The 19,064-nt window shown below is 43.1% G+C and overlaps 1 protein-coding gene across 1 annotated transcript in view; it reads left to right on the top strand.

Annotated features, from left to right (window-relative positions):
* WWTR1 (WW domain containing transcription regulator 1) overlaps positions 1–19,064 on the top strand; it is a 112,029-nt gene that overhangs the window by 57,664 nt on the left and 35,301 nt on the right. The window contains exon 2 of the mRNA XM_006259171.4: positions 8,108–8,244. Coding sequence (XP_006259233.1) covers positions 8,108–8,244 — 137 coding nt within the window. The remainder of the gene's footprint in view (positions 1–8,107; positions 8,245–19,064) is intronic.

The following is a 19,064-nucleotide window of genomic DNA, read 5'->3' as shown; positions in this document are numbered from 1 at the left end:
TATTTTGGAAGATCCCTTAGATTTAAAACCAGCCCCAGAACTGTAAACCAATACTAGTATAGGTTTTTTTTTTTTTCTTTCAAATAAAAATTGATTTTCACACCTCTATGATGTTTAATAGACTATTTTCCTTAAATAAGTAGTGAAAAACATTTCTGTCTAGTGAGTAATTAAAGGTTGCAATAGTAACCCACAATACATTGATTCTGTGAATCAAAATGCAACTGTCATCCTTGAGGGACTTGCATTAGAAACTGTATCTGCTTGTTTTTGAATGGAGTCGATGCATTTGTGTATTGTCAGGATAGTACCAACAAAGGCAATCAAGGGCATTTGCGTCTTTTGGCTAAGGTTGTTGAGAACATTTCTCGTTTCCATAGATCATTCCTATGTTTTTCATGCAGCTGGATAATTTTAGATCTGTGATCCTTAAGTTTTTTGAACAATTTTTCAATTCCTTTGGATATTCTGAAGCTTCACCATATGGCTTTCATTGCTGTACTTCTTACATGTATAATTATGATGCAGATTATCGTTCTCTGGATACAAGGAGAAAGTGTTTTTAAACAATAGCAGTATTAGTTGTAGCTACAATTCCATGGCTTTTTGTTTTGCTTGACATTTTGCAATTTTTTTTGGTGTGTTTTATAAGACCTTTCATCTGAGAAGTTTTAGTGCACTGACATTGTTTGTTTGATTTAAATTTGATTTATCTCTGTAATTTAAAATGAACAGAGATAAAATAGCCAGGCTGTGTTGATTTTCAAATACCTTGGCTTTAAAATACAGTTCTTTGTTTATAGAGGATGATTTTGTGTCTCTCTCTTTTGTGCTGTTTAAATATGACAGTCTCACCACACTGATACCTAAGAAAAGGCACACAGTCCACAGGAAGCAAATGGTAAAACTCTTCTTTATAATCCCTTGTAGGCAGGGCATCTTCAGTGGGCATATTTTAAATAGCATGTAAGGGGTGGAGAATTGGCTTGCAGTACTAAAAGGAAAAATCTCCTTTCAGAAATGAATATCATTTCATCCTAATTTGGTGATCAGAAACCAAGTGCTCTAACAGGGAGTGTAATGACAAATGTGTTTCCAAAAGAATATCTATCACTTGACTCTGGCATTTATAGTACTATATATTAAAATAGTACCAAAATAGGGGTACTAATATAAGCACTTGGGTTTTTTTCCAAAAACAATGTATTGTTAAAATAAAGGTTATATATGACTGCAGGTAGCATATAAAATATAGTCTTAAGGGTTTGGGGTGGGGCAGAGCGAGAATTGTTTATATCTTCCATTAAGAAAGAAAAAACGTTCTTCTATTTTCATTTAGTCTAAAGACATACATGCATAGCCAAATTCGTATCTGTCTTTCTAGTGTGAATCAAGTAACTGAATCTGAAACCTCATGTATTGAAGTTTCCCCCCCATCCTCCATGGGCCTAATATGCACCTTGTAATCATGTGGAAATGCTTGATTCTGCGTCCGTTAAAGTTGGTGACAAAACTTCAAATTACTTTTGTGAATCAGGATCAAGGCCAAATGGAGGCCTTTACGACCAAAAGTCTGACTTCAGTGTTTGGAGCCTTATATTGCTGTGAATGGCAGATTTCTTCTCATTTACCACTAAAATCAGTGATTTTTTAAAATAGCGTTATTACTATTATATGTGAAACTTACTTATTCAGGCTTATTTTATTTTGTGTACCAGATTTCACATAATTCTGAAGTAACAAAAAATGAAGTGACGTAGTTTTGGCAGTGATTAGATGAGTGACTTCGCGTACACATGCTTATACTAAGATTATTGCTACATCTTTTCTTGAAGGTGCATGCTCATCTCTTGTTACTACATTTCAGAATGTTAGGTTGCTCTGTGATCCTGAGCTGCTGTTGGTTGGCGGTTTTATGATCAAGTGGTTTTAATAATTTCTTTTGGATACAGCCCTAGTATCCACATTTTGACCCTTGTCAGTCAGAGCTAAAATACCAATTTCCACTCCATATTAGGGCTATGCAAAGCTTCGGGTACTGATTTGATTTGGAGGAGATTCAGCCTGATTCGTTGGCCAAATCTCCAAATCTGAATCGAATCAGGGGATCAATTAAAAGGTCCAAATCAATTTGAAGCTCTCCGAATCAGTTTGGAGCTGGTAAGTAGACGGCAGGTAAGGGGACCATGGGGGGGACCCTTGCCAGGCCCCATCCCCTCCTGGTCGCCTGCCCACTCTCCCAGCACCCGCCATGGCAGCCCTACCCAGCCCCACCTCCCGACTCTTGGGGGAAAAAAAAGAAAAAAAAGAAGCCTCCACTCACTGGTCCCTGCCAGGCAGGAGCGATCCCCACTGCCCCACACTGCATGGGGAGCTCTGCCACAAGCCCCCCAACCTCCTCCACTCCCCCATGGCTTCCCCACCTGCTCCAGCTCTGGCCCCTTAGGAAAAAAAAACAACCCCCCCCGACTCACTGGCTCCTGCAGTGGCCTCAGTGGTTCAGGGGGCTCGTGCAGAGCCCCCCCCACAGCACGGGGCAGTGGGGGGCAGCGGGAATCACCCCCCGCCAGGCAGGAACTGGTGAATCCAGGAGTTTTTTTGTTTTGTTTTGTTTTGTTTTTTCTTAAAGGGGGCAGAGCCCCCCATGCAGTGGTAGGCAGTGAGGATCACCCCCCCCCCCCCCCCCGGCCAGGCAGCAGCTGCTGAGTTGGGGCTTTTGGGGGCGGGAGGGGGGAGTTTCTTTTTTTTCAAAGTGCCTGGGAGCTGAGGCAGGCAGGTCAGCCATTGCTGGGGCTGGCAGAGAGGGGGGCGGATGGGCCTGTGTGATTTGGAGATTCGGTCAAACTGATTCAGGACAGCAGTTCGAATCACCGAATCGAATCACTGGCCCTGAATCGGCCAAATCCAAAGCGAATACTAGCCGCTTTGCACAGGCCTACTCCACGTGGCACTATGCTTCAATCAGCTCTCCTAGAACGTAGGACTGGAAAAGACCTCTCCTAGGCCATTGATTACAGCAGCTGGTGAAAAGTATGGCTGTCCACGTAAGTGTAATACATCAAAGGGGGCACGACACGCTTACTCTTAGGGTGCCCACTGACATCCCCAGAATACAGAATATCCACTTGCTGAAGGGTGGGACCACTGGCACTCCTGGCCAATCAGTGGTGAGGGGGCAGGGCTCTTTTCCTCCTTGACCAATCAGCAGCCAGGGGTGGGGGCATCGGGGTCATCTACCTCCCTCCCTGACTGGCTCAGAACAATGCTCTTCCTGGCTGTGCACCACCCTACATCTAGGCAGGGAGTTGGTTTTGATCTTAAAATCCTTAAGCACAAGCAGACAAGCAAAATGAAACAAAAATCCTGTCTTAGAAACTGGCTCATTGCCTGGCCTACATGGCCAGAGTTGCCAGCAGCAGCGGAGACTCATCTGAAAGTGCCCTGATTTTTTTTTTATTTTTATTTTTTTTAAAGCAAAGGAGCTGTGGCCTGGGTGTGTTTTTCCAGGTGCTCTTAACATTGGAGTTTACTGCCTACCCACAAAGCCTGAAATAGCCCAGATTTGTTGAGCTCAGGTCTTATAGCAAGGCCCATCTATTTACTCAGGCTGTTGAGGAAAGGAGGGGCACAAGGAAGGCTGATATTTATAGGTGAACTGGAGCACTCTTTTAGTTTGACTTCATTTCTTGATAGTTTTCCCAAGTAGGGATAAGTAAAAGCTTCTAGCTTATTTCTTAAACAAGTCTTGTTTTAACTATGTCTAAAGGGCCTAGAGTCTGGATTAGGTGCTTTTTATATATATATATATATATATATATATATATATATAAAATAAAATAAACTTACAAATCAGTTGTCAGTACTCACACTGCAGCTCTGCCCATGATCTCTGCTTTTAGTTTTTGAAAAAAAGTTATTGTTTTGCTCAGTTGGTTAATGTGCATTGCTTGCAGGAAACAATTGAAATGCAAGAATGCTAACACTGAAAGGAACTTGGATAACAAAGGAGAATTTCCAAGTTGGCCATTTTGGTATTCTTTTGTATTTGTATTTGTTGTTGTTGTTGTTAGGAGTCCTTCCTGTTATTGCTCATTGTGCATACCTAGCATTTGCAGTTTAAGGTTTCACTTTTTTGTAGTTAGACTCCTGGGCATATTCTGACAGGTTATCTAATACAGTGGGCTTCACAAATACTTTAACTTATACATCACATTTTCTACTAGGAATTTATGCTTCCAGTTTTTAAAGTTGTACCTGCCTTAGTGTTTTATTGGGTTTTATTTTTTACATCTTGCCTACATTTTAGAGAGCTGTAAACTAGCTTTGCAATAAAGCATCTATTTAAAGAAGCATTTTAGTAATTTCCAAACATGCTTATCCATTCAAGGGCAGCACATTCCTCAAATGCACAACCATGATTAAATATAATCTTTTTATTTGATTTAAGATACCAATTCACATTGAACCGTGGGACTTTAAATAGAATTGCTATTGATATTGTTTCCCTTCATTTCATTTAAGTGTAAATTGGACTTATACACTAGGGAGTAAAGTCTAATTTATATTAATAACAGCATCTTTCAGATGGAATGTAAAGTCTAATTTATATTAATAACCTAACACTATAGAGTTGGGGGTGAGCTAGGAGGAGATTATTTTACTGAACAAGGTACAAGGATTCATCCTGATGGAAAGAAAAGTGACAAGAATAAATGGAATAAAAGAAAAACATATAAATAGTGATAAAGACTTACACTGAGGGGAGGATAGAAGGAGGTGGCAATTGGGAAAAGTGGTAAGAGGTCGAGGTTTATTGCTAAAAATGGAGTAAAGCAAAGAAGAAAATATTGAGCTGAGGTTTGAAGAAAATTCAGACCCTGGGGAATCTCTGAGACACATTTTTAAGTGGGGAACATGTTGCCTGTTATCTCGCAGGATCAGGCCTGTGCCCAAAGTAGATTTCATAGACATTAGGGCTGGAAGGGGCCTCGGAAGATCAATGAGTCCAGTCCCCCGCCTGAAGGCAGGAAGTCAGCTGGGGTCATAGGATCCCAGCAAGAGAAGCATCCATTTTTTTCTTGAAGGTGTTCAATGTAGGTGCTTGAACCACCTCCAATGGCAGGCTGTTCCAGACTTTGGGGGCTTGGACAGTAAAGAAATTCTTCCTTATGTCCAGCCTGAAACGGTCTTGTAGTAGTTTATAACTGTTTGACCTCATCATCCCTTGGGGTGCTCTGGTGAACAAACGCTCCCCCAGATACTGGTGGTCACCCCTGATAAATTTATAGGTGGCCATCAGATCACCCCTGAGCCTGCACTTTTCCAGGCTAAAGAGTCCCATAGCTCTCAGCCTGTTCTCGTAAAGTCTGTTTTCCTGACCTCTGATCATGCATGTGGCTCTCCTCTCAAGCTTCTCCACATCCTTTTTGAATTGTGGGGCCCAAAACTGGACACAGTACTCCAGCTGCAGCCTCACCAAAGCCGAGTACAAGGGGAGAATGACATCCCGGGATTTGCTTGAGAAGCATCAGTGAATGCAAACCAGCGTTTTGGTCGCTTTACTAGCTGCAGCATCGCATTGAAGGCTCATGTTCATCTTGTGGTCAGTGATGACCCCCAAGTCTCTTTCTTGCATAGTGCTAGCCAGCGTAGCACTGCCAAACCTATAAGGATGCTGCAGATTTTTCCTCCCAAGATGGAGAACCTTGCATTTTTCAGTGTTAAACACCATCAGGTTCTCATCTCCCCATTTGCTGAGCCTGTCCAGGTCAGCCTGTATTGCCCTTCTGTCTTCAGGTGTGGATGCTTTACCCCAAAGTTTGGTGTCATCGGCAAACTTGGCCAATCTGCTTCTGACTCCAATGTCCATATTATTAATGAAGATGTTGAACAATATGGGTCCAAGGACAGAGCCTTGGGGGACCCCATTGGTCACAGGGCACCATGATGATTGACTTCCATCAACCACCACCTTCTGGGTCCGACCACGGAGCCAATTTCCCAGCCAGCAGATCGTGGTGGACCCAAGGCCTTGGCCAGTTTTGCCAAGAGGTGATCATGGGATACTAGATAGAAGGCTTTTTTGAAGTCAAGATATATGACATCAATCTCTTCTCCCTTGTCCAGGTGATAAGTCTCCTGGTCATAAAAGGAAATGAGATTGGTCAAGCAAGACCTACCCACAACAAATTGGTGTTGGCTATCCCTCAGGATGTTGGTGTCGGCCAGCCCATTAAGAATGGCCTCTTTAATAAACTTTTCTAAGACCTTCCCTGGGATAGAGGTCAGGCTGATGGGCCTATAGTTTGCTGGATCCACTTTCCTCCCTTTCTTGAAGTTAGGCACCACATTGGCCTTCTTCCAGTCTTTGCCTACACCAGAGCGCCAGGAGTTCTCAAAGATCTGTTGCAGAGGCTGGGCTGTGTTGCTTGCCAGCTCCTTGAGTACCCTGGGGTGTAGATTGTCAGAGCTGGCTGACTTGCAGGTATCCAGCCTCTTAAGGTGTTCCTTCACGAGGTCACTATTGATGGAGGGCAGGGAATCTCCCTCACCTGGACCTCCCTGTCCCGTAGTGGGCATGGGTATCCCGTGGGACTGATGAAAGACTGATGTAAAGTACCCATTTAATAGGTTGGCTTTTTCCTGGGCATCAGTTGTCCCATCTGGTTCAGCAGGGGTCCAATGTTGCCCTTGCTTTTCCTCCGGCTCCCCATATATCTGAAAAAGGCCTTTTTTATTGACCTTGATACTTGAAGCTACTTGGAGTTTAGTTGCAGCCTTGGCTTTCCTGGTTTGCTACCTGCAGGACCGGACCAGTGCAGACTATTCCTCCTTGGAGGTGAATCCCATCCTCCATCCTTTGTAGGCCTTTCTTTTTAGCCTCAGGAGGTCTGCTAGATCCCTGGAGAGCCAGCAGGGCTGCTGTGCCCTCTTGCTGCCTTTCCTCCGAGATGGAATAGAATTAGCTTGTGCAATAGTAGGACAATGTGTGATGTTTTTCATCCAGTGAAACAGATCAGCTGTGGAGGGAGACATCCCATCAACCCTGATCCACTTCATTTGGCAACATCTGTTTATACTCAGTGTCAAAAAAGCAACAAAGTAGGTAGAAAAGGTTTGGGGTTAAGCTCAGTGAGAACCAAGTTAAGTTTTCATGGTTTCAAATATATTCCTGTTTCTGCTCCACATGGAGATGAAAACTTTGTAAGTTTTTCCCAAAATAAAAGGGATAAGGACCCACTCTGAAAAAGCTGCTAGCCTGGTGGTCAGGCACTTGCTTAGATTGTGGGATATAGAGGATCAGGAACCTAAACCATAATGTCCATGTCCTTGGTGAATGCCCCAGTCGCTAGGGTATTGGATGTCTCATTTAAGTTGTCTCATTCTTCTCCCTATTTTCTACCACTTAAATATGGATATTTTTTTCCTGATGAACATTTATCTAAATTGTTATACATCACAAAGAAAATTCTCAGTTCCAATGAAAAAGGTTCCCTGAAAAATATCTTGGTACCTCTATTCTTCACTGTCAAAAAAAATGCATTTTTACCACCAGAAAACTTAACATTGTTTAGTTATCTGACTGGAAATTTTGGAGAGAATGCAAGAATGTAATATTTAATGTGATTTAGGTTGGAGAGGTAACATGGGTGAGAGAGCATAAGTTGAACTTTTCTAGTTACATTGTGTGATTTTAAAAAAAAATATCTGTTCCTCCTTTTCCATTAGGATAGATCCAAACAGAAAAATGTAAACACTAACCACAGATAATTAAATAACCTGCAGAATGATCTGGAAGTGAAGGAGAACTGTTGACATCATTGTGAATGCCACCATTTCTCCAACGGAATGAAAGAGATGTATACAGCAATCTAAACAGAGTGGTGTGGTGGCAGGTGAAAGATCAGATAAGCAATTTATTGAGGAGTAAAAGTAAGGAACAGAATTGTAGGTGTTTACAAATGTGTTGAGATTAAATTGGAAGGCTGAACACACAAGATCTGAGAAATGATTGTTTCCTCTTTATGGAACCTATGATTTGATCATATGTATAGCATGCTTGCGTGTTTCTTTTTAAATGACTTTCCCTTTCTTTCCCATTTTGTAGTCATATAGAAAAAATTACAACATGGCAAGACCCTCGAAAGCCTATGAACCAGGCAGTGAATCACATGAACCATCATTCTACAGCCACTTCTACACCAATGCCACAGAGATCAATGGCAATGTCCCAGCCAAATCTGGGTGAGTACTGGGTGTTATGTCCTACCTGAAAAAGCATAGCACCGACTCTTTCTATTACCATCATTTTCCAAAGTACTTTTTGCTTTATTGTACATAATAATAAACATCACCAGGCCAGACAGCATATCCCCACATCTTCTGTTGATAATTTCTCTTTTTATAGTGTTGTGAGCCAGGAACAGTGCTATTAAAGATAAGGTTCTGATATATTCAGGTGGTGTTGTATTTTGTGGTATCAAGGACTCAAAAAATATATTCTCCCTCTACTTTTTGGTACACATGTGCTATAAAATTCTCCTGCACTAAATGCTAGAAGGGTATCTGTCTTAAGCCTTTCTTCTTGCTCAGGTCAGAGGTGGTTATGTGCCATTTATGTGCTATTTTATGCATAGTTATATATTTTTGTTTTGAAAATATCAAACTGATTGACACTAAGATACAAAGCAATGAATAAGAATGTTTTATTTAAAATGCAAATCATCTCAAGACTTTCACTAAATAACTTGGGTACTTAACTATCCTGGGTTTAGCAGAGCAGCTAAGTACATGTTTTAATTTGAACACATGTTTAAGTTTCCTTGATTTTGCTGAATCTGGCTCTTTGCAAATGAAACCAGAATGGTTCTGAAAAGTCAAAAGAAGGAAATGGAGTGGGGGAAAAAAACAAAAATCCCTTCCTTGATAGAACGAATAAGGGAAAAAAAAACAAACCAAAAATCCCTTCTTTATTTGACTGAATTCAGATTAATTATTTAACTTGTATTTCACCTTTCCTTAGAGCAATGGGGGCCAGACTTTTTGGCAGGAATGCCAGAAAATATGCCCCACCCCCTTCCTAAGTGCGTCTCTAATCCTGTTCCTCTGGCTTGTCTGCTGTTCTGCTTTCTGCTCCCCCCCATTTGCCACTCTGTTGCTTGTCCCCTCCCTAGTCTCCATATGCCACACAAGGAGGCTGTCATGGCACGTGTGCTGCACGTTGGCCATCCGTTTAGAGCACCGTAAAGGCCTAGATAGTAGTATTTTAATTTGCAGCTGGAGGCAGTCAAGCACAGAGATGTCAACTTACTTGCTCAGGATCACACAGTCAGGTCAAAGAGACTAGGTTGGAAGTAGAAAATAATTTTTATTTTCAGGTTAATTTGTCGGAAGCTGGCCAGCATTTTCCTGTGTGTGTGCATACTTGTACAAATACAGTTCAGCTGGAAGGAATCTTAGGACTGCCAACAGTCACCTATGGAAGCAATATGAAAGATATATACTTACTTTTATGTTGGGTTTTTAAAGAATACTTTACTTATGACCAGCCCATGAGGCAAACCATCCCCTATGCTCTTTCCATTTGCTTTTCCTCCGCAACAACTGTGATTGCTTGGGTACAAAGCTGTTGTTAGTTGTGCTGTATGAATCACTGGACAGTAGCAGATGTATTGCAAGAATGGATTTCTGAAGATGAAACCTGAGTCAGCTCCAAAAGGCTGGGGTGTACTTTACTACATAGCAATAGCAACATGTAGCTATTTCAAATCACAGCTGCCTGTAGGTTCACTCTGTTCATAAAAATGTTAAAATACAGACTCAAAGATAAAAAGTTATTCTTTGCTCATTCTAATATGTCAGCTGATGTTGGCAACTTTATTTCCTATAAATTAAAAATGGGAAGAAACCCATTACCACAACTGTTTAAGGCCAGGTATCCCTCCAGTGCTGGTAAATAATTGTTTAGAGGGAGGGGAAAAAACCCTCAAAACAAAGACACCTTACCATTTGTGGGGCAAGTTCTAGATGTAGATGCAAGGAATTAGAAATAAAAGCCAGGTGGCATTCTGACCCATTTGGTTTTAATAAGCTATTCTTGAAGGGACTTGGGTGACGTAACCTAAGGAAATGACAGTGGGAGCCACATTTTATCAATGAAGCCTCTTCACTGACTTTGATTCCTGTGAATATACCCTTGAATTGCCTTAGGTACACCTTACATTTTATTTAGCAACCCCTACCCCACATACCATTTCATAGGAAGGACCACGTATTTCTTCTAAGTTTGTGCAACACCTAGCACTGTGGCATCTTTCCTCTTTTTATCACTGGGGTTACTAGGCTCTACCACAATACGGGTAGTAAGAAATTTCCACAGTGTCTAATATTTACTTAAGCAAAGGGGTCATTTGTGCAAGATCATTCCTCAACCCAAGTTGTTGGGCCTTTTTTGGTCCTATTACTTACTGGAGGGATGGTCTGGGAATTCTTGTGGCTACACAGTATTATTTTAGTTTTCTGTCATTAACTCTGCTGCATCACAGTTTCTGGCATTGATCCAGACCACTGAAATGTACAAGTTAAAAACCTTAATGAGAAAAGGGTGTTGACTTGGAAAATAAGAACTGGAGCATCACTTTATTTATAAACAAAATTAAAAATAATTCTGTTTTAGTAGAGCAAAAATTGTTCATATTCACAAAGATTGTAAGATTGTGGTTTAAAAAAACATTTAAATTTTCATCTTATCTGCAACAGTATCCTCTGGCTACTGTATGTGGCAGTTCAAAGTGCACAGGACCAGTTTCCAGTTCCTTATCATGATCTCTGTATTTTGAAGTTATTTTTGCCAAAAGAAAGTGACACATCATTTTGCTATTTTGTCATATTGCCAGTGTTATCTTAAAACCTGCTCTACTGAGTTCACGTTAGACATTTAAGTGATCCTTTTGTTGGAATAGTGCTCAGGCCCCTGAGCCAGAGGCTATTGTGCCAACATCTACCAGACATCACAGGAAAAATGAAAACTGGATAACAAGTTAAACCACCCTTCTGGTAGTGGTTGGTTCAGAACCTTTTAGTAAAAGCAGTCTACGCCTCTGTCTGTTGTTGCCTGAGCATTTTTCTGTACTGTAGAAATTAAAAGATATGTTTTTCTTTTGAAGATGTGCCACCTGCAAGCAAGGGTTTTAAGTATTCCAGGTCTGAGTCCTGGTCTGCACTTCCAATGACTAACATATGTGTTTTTCTTGCTAGGCTTGTGATAAGATGGAAAATGTAGTCTGTCCTGTACAACTTGTTGCATTAGTATAACCTTCCCACAACTATGTTTGCTGGGAAGTATTGAAAGGCACTTATAAACTTTATATCAAAAGTAAATAGTGTTCCAAATTGATACCACATCCTAATATGTGCATGGCTGAGAAAGTAGAAAAACCTATAGTGAAATTTCATTAAAATTCACAGATTTATATTAAGGAATGTGGTTTTTTTTCTCTTCTACTCTTGTTTTTCTGACTGTGGTAAATTTATGAAGGTTTCTTATAACTTTTACCAGTTCTGTTTTTTTAAATGATATGTAATACAGAAATCAAAAAGTATTTTTCTCTCTGAGGTATCTTGTTAATAGTAGACTTCTACCACTGACTTGTATGAAGTTAGATGAGATTTCTGCTTTCACTTGTATCCATGAAGATCCACTAAAGTACTTAGGTGAGAATAGAATATGGACCCTAGATCTTTAAATCAGTGTTGCTGGCTAGCAAATGTTGAGATGCTGTCAATTTTAAATGCCTCTCTCATTCATTTCTCAAAAAGTATTAGTTTCTGACCATACAAAGAAGTGGATTATTTTAGTAAGTGAAGCCTTCTGAGATGAAGACCTTTCTGCTAGAAGTGGAACAGAGGAAATGACCTTTCTCCTGAAGGAGGGAAGCATAGTATTGTCTTTTCAGAAACATTAGATACGTGTGATGTTGCTTAATGCTGGATCTGCATATGGATCCATTTTCTATTTAACCTGACCTGTATGAATCCGTGTTCATCCCCAGGTGCCTGAAGAAAAAAATTAATAAAGTGGGCTAAAATGGAGTCTCTGAAGTAGTCAGTCTCCCTGAAGCCTATGCATTATAATACTTTTTGGGGACCAGAGAGCCTTCTCTTATCAGTTAGCATCCATCTTTGTATAGACTACAGCCTCTCTTGTTAAGCACATTTTACTACTTTGTATTAGTAATATTAACCTGTGTGCACAGCTCATAGAGATCACACTTGATTTTTAGGGTCTATTTCTAAACGGCTTGTGAAAGGTTAATAAATTACTAATAGATGGTTAATCATTATGGAGTGTTACAGACTCCAGCAGATCAATAGGTTTCATATTGCTCGAGTCTGTAATACACATTATAGCTACTATTCCATTTATAAATGTTTTTATAAACAATTTATGAATGGAACATCAATATAAAGAGTAACCCATGCATGAATATGCCAAATTCAGTGTTGTAAAGAAGCATTGTTCTACAGTGGCTTTAATGGCAGTCACTGGAATAAGAAGGTTTCTATGGATTGTTTTGTGCTAAAGGAAAAAAAGAAGAAAAAACAGACCCTTAGAAGAAAGTTTAATTCATTTCTGGAAGAAATTAATTAAACACTGATAGATCATCAGGTCTGCACTTGGTATGAAGTATATACTGTACCTGTGCAACACGCACAATCATTTAGATTTTTACCTTGCCTTATTAGGGCTACCTGCCTGAGACCATTTGAGTGATCATGTCCAACCTGTAATCAAGCTGCTGAGGACAATCTGGCCTTAATTAAATGTTCAGTTCATTATTATCCTGTTGTTTTGTTACGGAAGTAATGAAAGCATACCCAAGTATTTGCCTCTTTTTTTTTTTTATGTAACTCAGCTTGTGTTTCTAAGTCTCAGTAGCACTTGCGTAGAAAAATGCTAATTAGGCCTCATTGCAAAGAAGTTAGTGGAACTGCTCATACCTCTGAGCATGCATCTTTATACTTTCAGTTTAAGGATGTAGCTTTACTACAGAGCCTAAATGGGTGTGGAATATAAAGCAAGACTCTCTTTCTGTCTTTAATATCTTGTTTAACATGTTTTCATTCATCCTTCCACAAATGTTTAGATATCACATTTCATAATGAACCACAACAAATGGTGCTATCCAGTTACCTTTTTAAAATTGTCAAAGGAATTTCAAAAAGAGTTGAAAGATTACCAAGATTCTGCATTTCATGAAGTTCAGGTATTCGAGCATGGGCTTCCCCTAACCTCTTTGACCCTGTTCAAGACAAGAATCACAACAGTTCTGACATGATACATTGTCATTTGTTTTCTGCTGTTGCATAAACTAGGCAGCAGGCTGCAGGCAGCCTGTAACAGGTTAAGTTGTGGTCCTCAAGCCTTTGCCCAGCTGTTGCTCCCCCAACATCACTCTGACTGCAGTGGGGTAGGGCAAGCAAGTGCAGTGTACCAACGAGGAAGTGCATGCAGTGTAGTGGTGGTAGGGGGAGGAACCACATGCTTATGTGATATAATGGTGGGGGAAATGGCCCATGCACTGCTGGGAGTGGGGTATCTGTGTGTTATGGAGACTGAAAGACCTGCAACTGTGCAACTCCTGCTGGTGTGACCTGCAGGGCATTCAGCCCCCAGCCACGTAGAATTTGGACAGCCCTGGCACAAACCAGAAATATATTTTCAGAATAATTTAATCATCCAAGAAATACTGCTTACAGGCAGGGGTGGGCAAAATGGCAGATCGGGCCGGTGGCGGGATTCCCAGCCTCTGCCTGCATGGCTGGGGCCAGTTTCCATAGAGACCCCAGCAGCAGCTGTGCTGTGATAGCACAAGGCCAGGGTTTCTGTGGAGACTGGCTTCAGCAGCACTGGTAGGGCACATGGCAGGGTGTGGCGCTGCTCCAGGGCCGGGCTGGGATCTTGTGGCAGTGACAGCATGGTCCAGAGCTAGGGCAGACCTGCAATCTGTAGCCTGCATGCTCTGGGCAGGGTTGTGCAGGCAGCATATCAGGGCTTTCAAGGTTCTGCCCTGGCTTCTTGCATTGGTGACAGCGTGGTCTGAAATCAGGGTAGAGTTGATCTGCTGCCTGCATGCCCCTGCCCAGAGCATGCAAGCTGCAGATTGCAGCTCTGCCCTGGCTCTGGATCATGATATCCCTGTTGCAAGATCCCAGTCCAGCTCTGGAGCAGCTCCCTGCCCTGCCACGCACCCTACCAGCAGGGGCAGCACTAGGAAGGGTGGGGGGGTGTGGAGGGGGCTATAGCCAGGGCCGTCCCTGGGTGGGGGGGACAAATTGGGGCAACCGCCCTGGGCCCCGTGCTTTGGGGTGCTCTGCAGACCTGGGCAGAGAGGCCACAGCTTTAGTTTAGCCCACCCTCCCACCTGGTGGTTGAACAGCTCTTTGCTTGTTCCAGCTGCCACCCGTCCCACCGCGTCCAGTATGCTTTCACTCCCTGGTGTAAGTGTGCTATGGGACAGGGAGGGGAGCCCTGGGCCCCATGCCCTGCTGGGATCGTCTCTGGCTATAGCCACCCCAAAATTCCCAGTAGCTTCCCCATAGTCACTCCTCCCAGCACTGCCACTACTGCCCACCCTGTGCAGGTGGCAGCAGCTGAGCCCACCCTGCTCCCAGCCACAGCACAGCCCACACCACTCCCCAGGAAGAGACTGGCACCACTGCTGCCTGCCAGCGCTGCTGGGGCCGGTCTCCACAGAAATCCCAGCCCTGCACTATCAAAGCAGGACTGCTGCTGCTGGCATCTCCATGGAAACTGGCCCCAGCCACATGGGCAGGGGCTGCTGGGAAATGGAGTCCGCTGCCAGCTGGAGCTAACCAATGGGCCAGACTTTGCCTGCCCCTGGTTTACAGGGTTCAGAATAGCCCAGTTAAAATTAAGACATTAGTTTCTCCTTCTCAGTAGAAGATGAGGACTTCCCTAGGACTCCTAGCTTCCACGTTGCTCTCCAGATAAAAATTAATTCTCATACATGAATAGTTTTGAATCTGTAAGGCTAGAATTCCTAAGTGGCGCTGAGCCGTTCTGGCTTCAGAACTTTTGTCAATATGAATCTGAAGGGCATTGGAGGGGCTGTCTCCAAGAGAGACTGGCTGATGGAATATCCCATCAATCAGCTGCTTGTACAGTTCACCAAGTCACAACTTCCCAGCGACATTTTCAGACCTTTTTTTTGATCTATGCCTTGGATTTCCTGTTAAGTTACTTCTGTACAGTGTTTGAAGTTTTGTTACTGTATGTAGTCTTTTCTTCCTCTATTTCCTGTTAAAAGTGAAATATGTGTTTTCTTTCAGCTGTCCATCTACCATGAACCTCAGTGTATGTTGCTAGTTGGCAGTGATCAGTAAAAGCTTCTGTGTCCTACTTTTCTCTGTGTAATTCTTAATGAGTGGGAATCCGGGTTTTCCATTTCCCATGGAAAAATGGAGTAAACTGTGGATTTTACCTTTTACCAGATAAGAGGCAAACGCGGATTTCTCATTTTACCAGAGAAACCCACACACTTTACAGTTTTGCAATATGCTCTCTGCAGGCTGGCAGAGTGCCAGCCTGCAAGGGGGTGGGAGGGAGCAGGAGAAAGGTGCTCAGGCAGGAGGCACCACGTGCATATACATTCACGTGGTCCCAGGCAGCCTGGAGAGCAGCTCCCACAGGAAAGGGGGTAGGAAATTGAGACCCTGTAGGGAGGGAAGGAGGGAGTCGTCCCCCCCCCCCCAAGCTGGGGTTGCTGCCCAGCTGGGCAGTGCTTGGAGCTGGGGGCCCAGGGCTGCAATGCAGTGCCCCCCCCCCCAGTCTGCAGGCAGTAGGGAGGAGCTAATCTCCGCTCTGCTGCAGCAGCCACTGCCTCCTGCTGGGGGCAGGGGGCTGCAGAATGGTGTCCCTGGCCCCATAGCCCTGGCAGCTGAGGGACCCCTCCAGCAGGGCTGGGGGAGCAGGGGCTGTGGGGGCTATGGGGGGTGTGAAGTGAGAGGCACCAACAGGGCCAGGGGCTGTGGCTGGGGAGTGAGGGACACCAGCAGGTCTGTGGGGGGTCTTTAGTTTTAATGATGGATTTTGGGGGGTTTATTAGAGAATTAGCAATTTTTATCTTGATTTTTATTCTCACAAGAGAATTTGTGATTTTTTTTTTTAATCGGGGAAAACCAGGATTCCTGTTGATGAGGAAGTCAACATAAGTACCACTGCTATATGGAGCTACGGCATTAATGCTGTAACATACTCTGCAGCTATTAGGGGTTACATTTGCTCATTCCAGCTCTCCGGTATTTGGGCAAAGAATTGATTGATTTTTGATCACCCTTGAACAGTGAGGAAGCCGTGGGGTATAAGAAATTTAAGGATGAATTCTGTTTTGTAGGCACGTTATAATCGACGACTGCATAGAGCAATATTATTTTGTTTGTTTTTGACTCATGGTAGAATTGGGTAGAGTCGAAATGCTCCTAAATTTCTTTGTATAACCACCCTCATTTTCTTAGGCTTTCATAATATTGTAATGGCTTTCAATAGAGGAAGTGAGGAGGTGGCTGTGGTGCCAGTTGTTCCTGAATAGCTCATTTCCTTTTTTTTAATTTTTTTTATTTTTATGATAGAATTTGGATTGGTGTTTTGGACAATTATTCATCTGTCCAGAGAACTTTATCATGAGAGCCTCCTCAGTTATCTCTTCTATAACCCCTCCCATTGAACAGTGGCCTGTATAACACTGGTCAGTGTTGTGAAACAGCTTGCCCACTCTAAGACTGGGATATGAGTAATATCTGGATGAAGCCCAGCCCTGATAAGGTGAAGGTGTTTTTAAAGCACGGCAGGAAGCCACTTAGGCATGACAGAAATTGTATTAGCAACCTCCTCTGTGAGGATATGCTCCCTATTTGTTAGCAGATGCACAGGGATATTGGTTGATTTCCCCAACTGGCTGCTCAGAATTTTTCTTTACAGATGTGAATCTCCCCATAGCAATCATTGCCTTTATTACTTTAAAGCTGGTTTGTGGTGATTTCTTGCACCTGGACCTCACCATAGGAGTGTTCTGAAAGTAGAGCTAGTGTGAATGTGGCTGCCATCTTCCCATTCAGGGCAGTCCAATTCATGGCCTGTGAGGAGTTAAATTGCAGCCTGGGTTCCCACCTGGGTGTTACCCCCTCCACTGCTCCAGCAGCTGCTGCTGGTGGGGGTCTCTGGGCTCTCCGTCCTCTGGGAGTGGGGCAAGGGGATGCTTGTGTGGTGCAGCAGGGTGGTGGAGGGGGGCACTGCATCAGGAGGCTTGTACAGCATTCAGCTTCTGGCTCTTCAGAAGTTTGACAGTCCTTTTCTAAATCAGGGGTGCTCCACCCCTGTCTGTGGGCCAGATCTGGCCCATGGAGACATGTTATCCAGCCTGTCAGGGACCCCATGGGTCTGAAAATGTGGCAGTGGGAGTGTGATGGCTGTTCCCCTACTGCCAAATTTCCAGACCCATGGAGAGCCAGCAGGCTGGATAGCGTGACCTGTGTGCTAGATTGGGTGTAGGTAGGGCCAGGCTGAAGTGATGCGGGGCTCAACCCCATATGCCAACCCATGTGAGAGCCAACCTGCAGACTGGCCCCACACTACTCATCTAGCCCACAGTGCCAAAAGGTTGAGCACCACTGTCCTAATTGATATTTCCTGAAGGGAATGCATTATTCCTGTCCTCTATGATTTACACTGGCTCCAATTAGACATGACAGCTTTAATCAACGAAGTTCCATAATGTTCGAGACTCGGCTTTCCTCAAAAGCTACAAGTAACAAGTTGGTCCCACTCGCACGCTTCCGTTCTGAGTGAGAGCCTCAGTCTCTTTCTGCGATTATTACATCTAGATTTTTTTTTTACCTTGGTCTGACAGCCCTGATTTTATGAATGTCAGGGCCTGCTCCAAGACCCAGTTATTCTATTAGCCTTTTGCAAGAAAGTGGGTATGTGACCGGTGGGTCCCTTAGCTAAATGTTTTGGGAAGCTTTAATAGTTTTCTGTTGTGTTTGAAGACTTTTGGTTAAATGGGAGAGGATTGGTAAAATGTGTAATTACTTGAAATAAACCAGTACAATAGCAGACACAGTAGTAGGCTCCCATATAGCAGGTACCACAGAGCAGCAACCTCCCTGCCTCTTTCTTCATTGTTGGCAATCTAACCGCAGCAGTACCAGAAATGGAATTTCTACCTGACCTCCCCCCTTGGCATTTTCCACCCTGGTATGCCAGACAGCCTGTATGCCTCAGCAATCTTTGCCCTGAAATGTGATTGATGGGTGCAAGTGCAAGACCTGCTCTAGTGTACAAGCTGAGTAGCAGGCCAGAAGTGTTAGCGAGATGAAGCAGTCAGCCAGGGGGATCTAAAGTAAGGCTGTGACCCTCAGTTTCTTTGTCAGTGTTCAGACAACCTTGCTTTATGTTGGCTCCCACTGTCATTTTTTCTCTTAAAATACTAACTATGGCTTAGATACAGACAGTCCAAAAGCCCGAGGCAGAATCTAAGTTGCATGGTTTTCTGTAAGCAGCATAGTCTAGATCAGTAGCAAACACAATACACATTCACTCTTTTGTCAGGGGAGGGAGAGGGCAAATCTTAGACTGGGAACTGTCATTTTTAATCCAGTCTGTGCGCTGAACTTCTGTTCTGTTACGGGTATAGACTACCTTTGTGTGCTGAATGTCTGTTCTGTTACGGATATAAGCCAGTTTCTGATTGCTCGTACCAGTAAATATGTAGTCTGTACCTGGCTTTTTTTGGTTCACCAAACTTGTGAATTACTCCCTGATCTGCAGAAAAGGTGCCTAGCTATCCGTGTCTGCAAAAAAAGGTGTCTTTTACATTTGTTTAGTGAGATACTGATATATTCCTCGCACACGTTGTAAGGATTGATTAATATAGAAACAATGAGGTGAATGGGGCTCTGAAATACTATAGCGATGCTTTATTTTATTATGCATATGAAACCGCTGTCATTGGTTATTTGCTAGTGGCAACCAGTTATGGAGGTCA

This window comes from Alligator mississippiensis, chromosome 7 (genome assembly GCF_030867095.1).
Source record: "Alligator mississippiensis isolate rAllMis1 chromosome 7, rAllMis1, whole genome shotgun sequence".
NCBI classification, from domain to species: Eukaryota; Metazoa; Chordata; order Crocodylia; family Alligatoridae; genus Alligator; species Alligator mississippiensis.
Note: the sequence above shows the minus strand (reverse complement) of the source record. Positions and strands in the feature narration are given on the sequence as shown.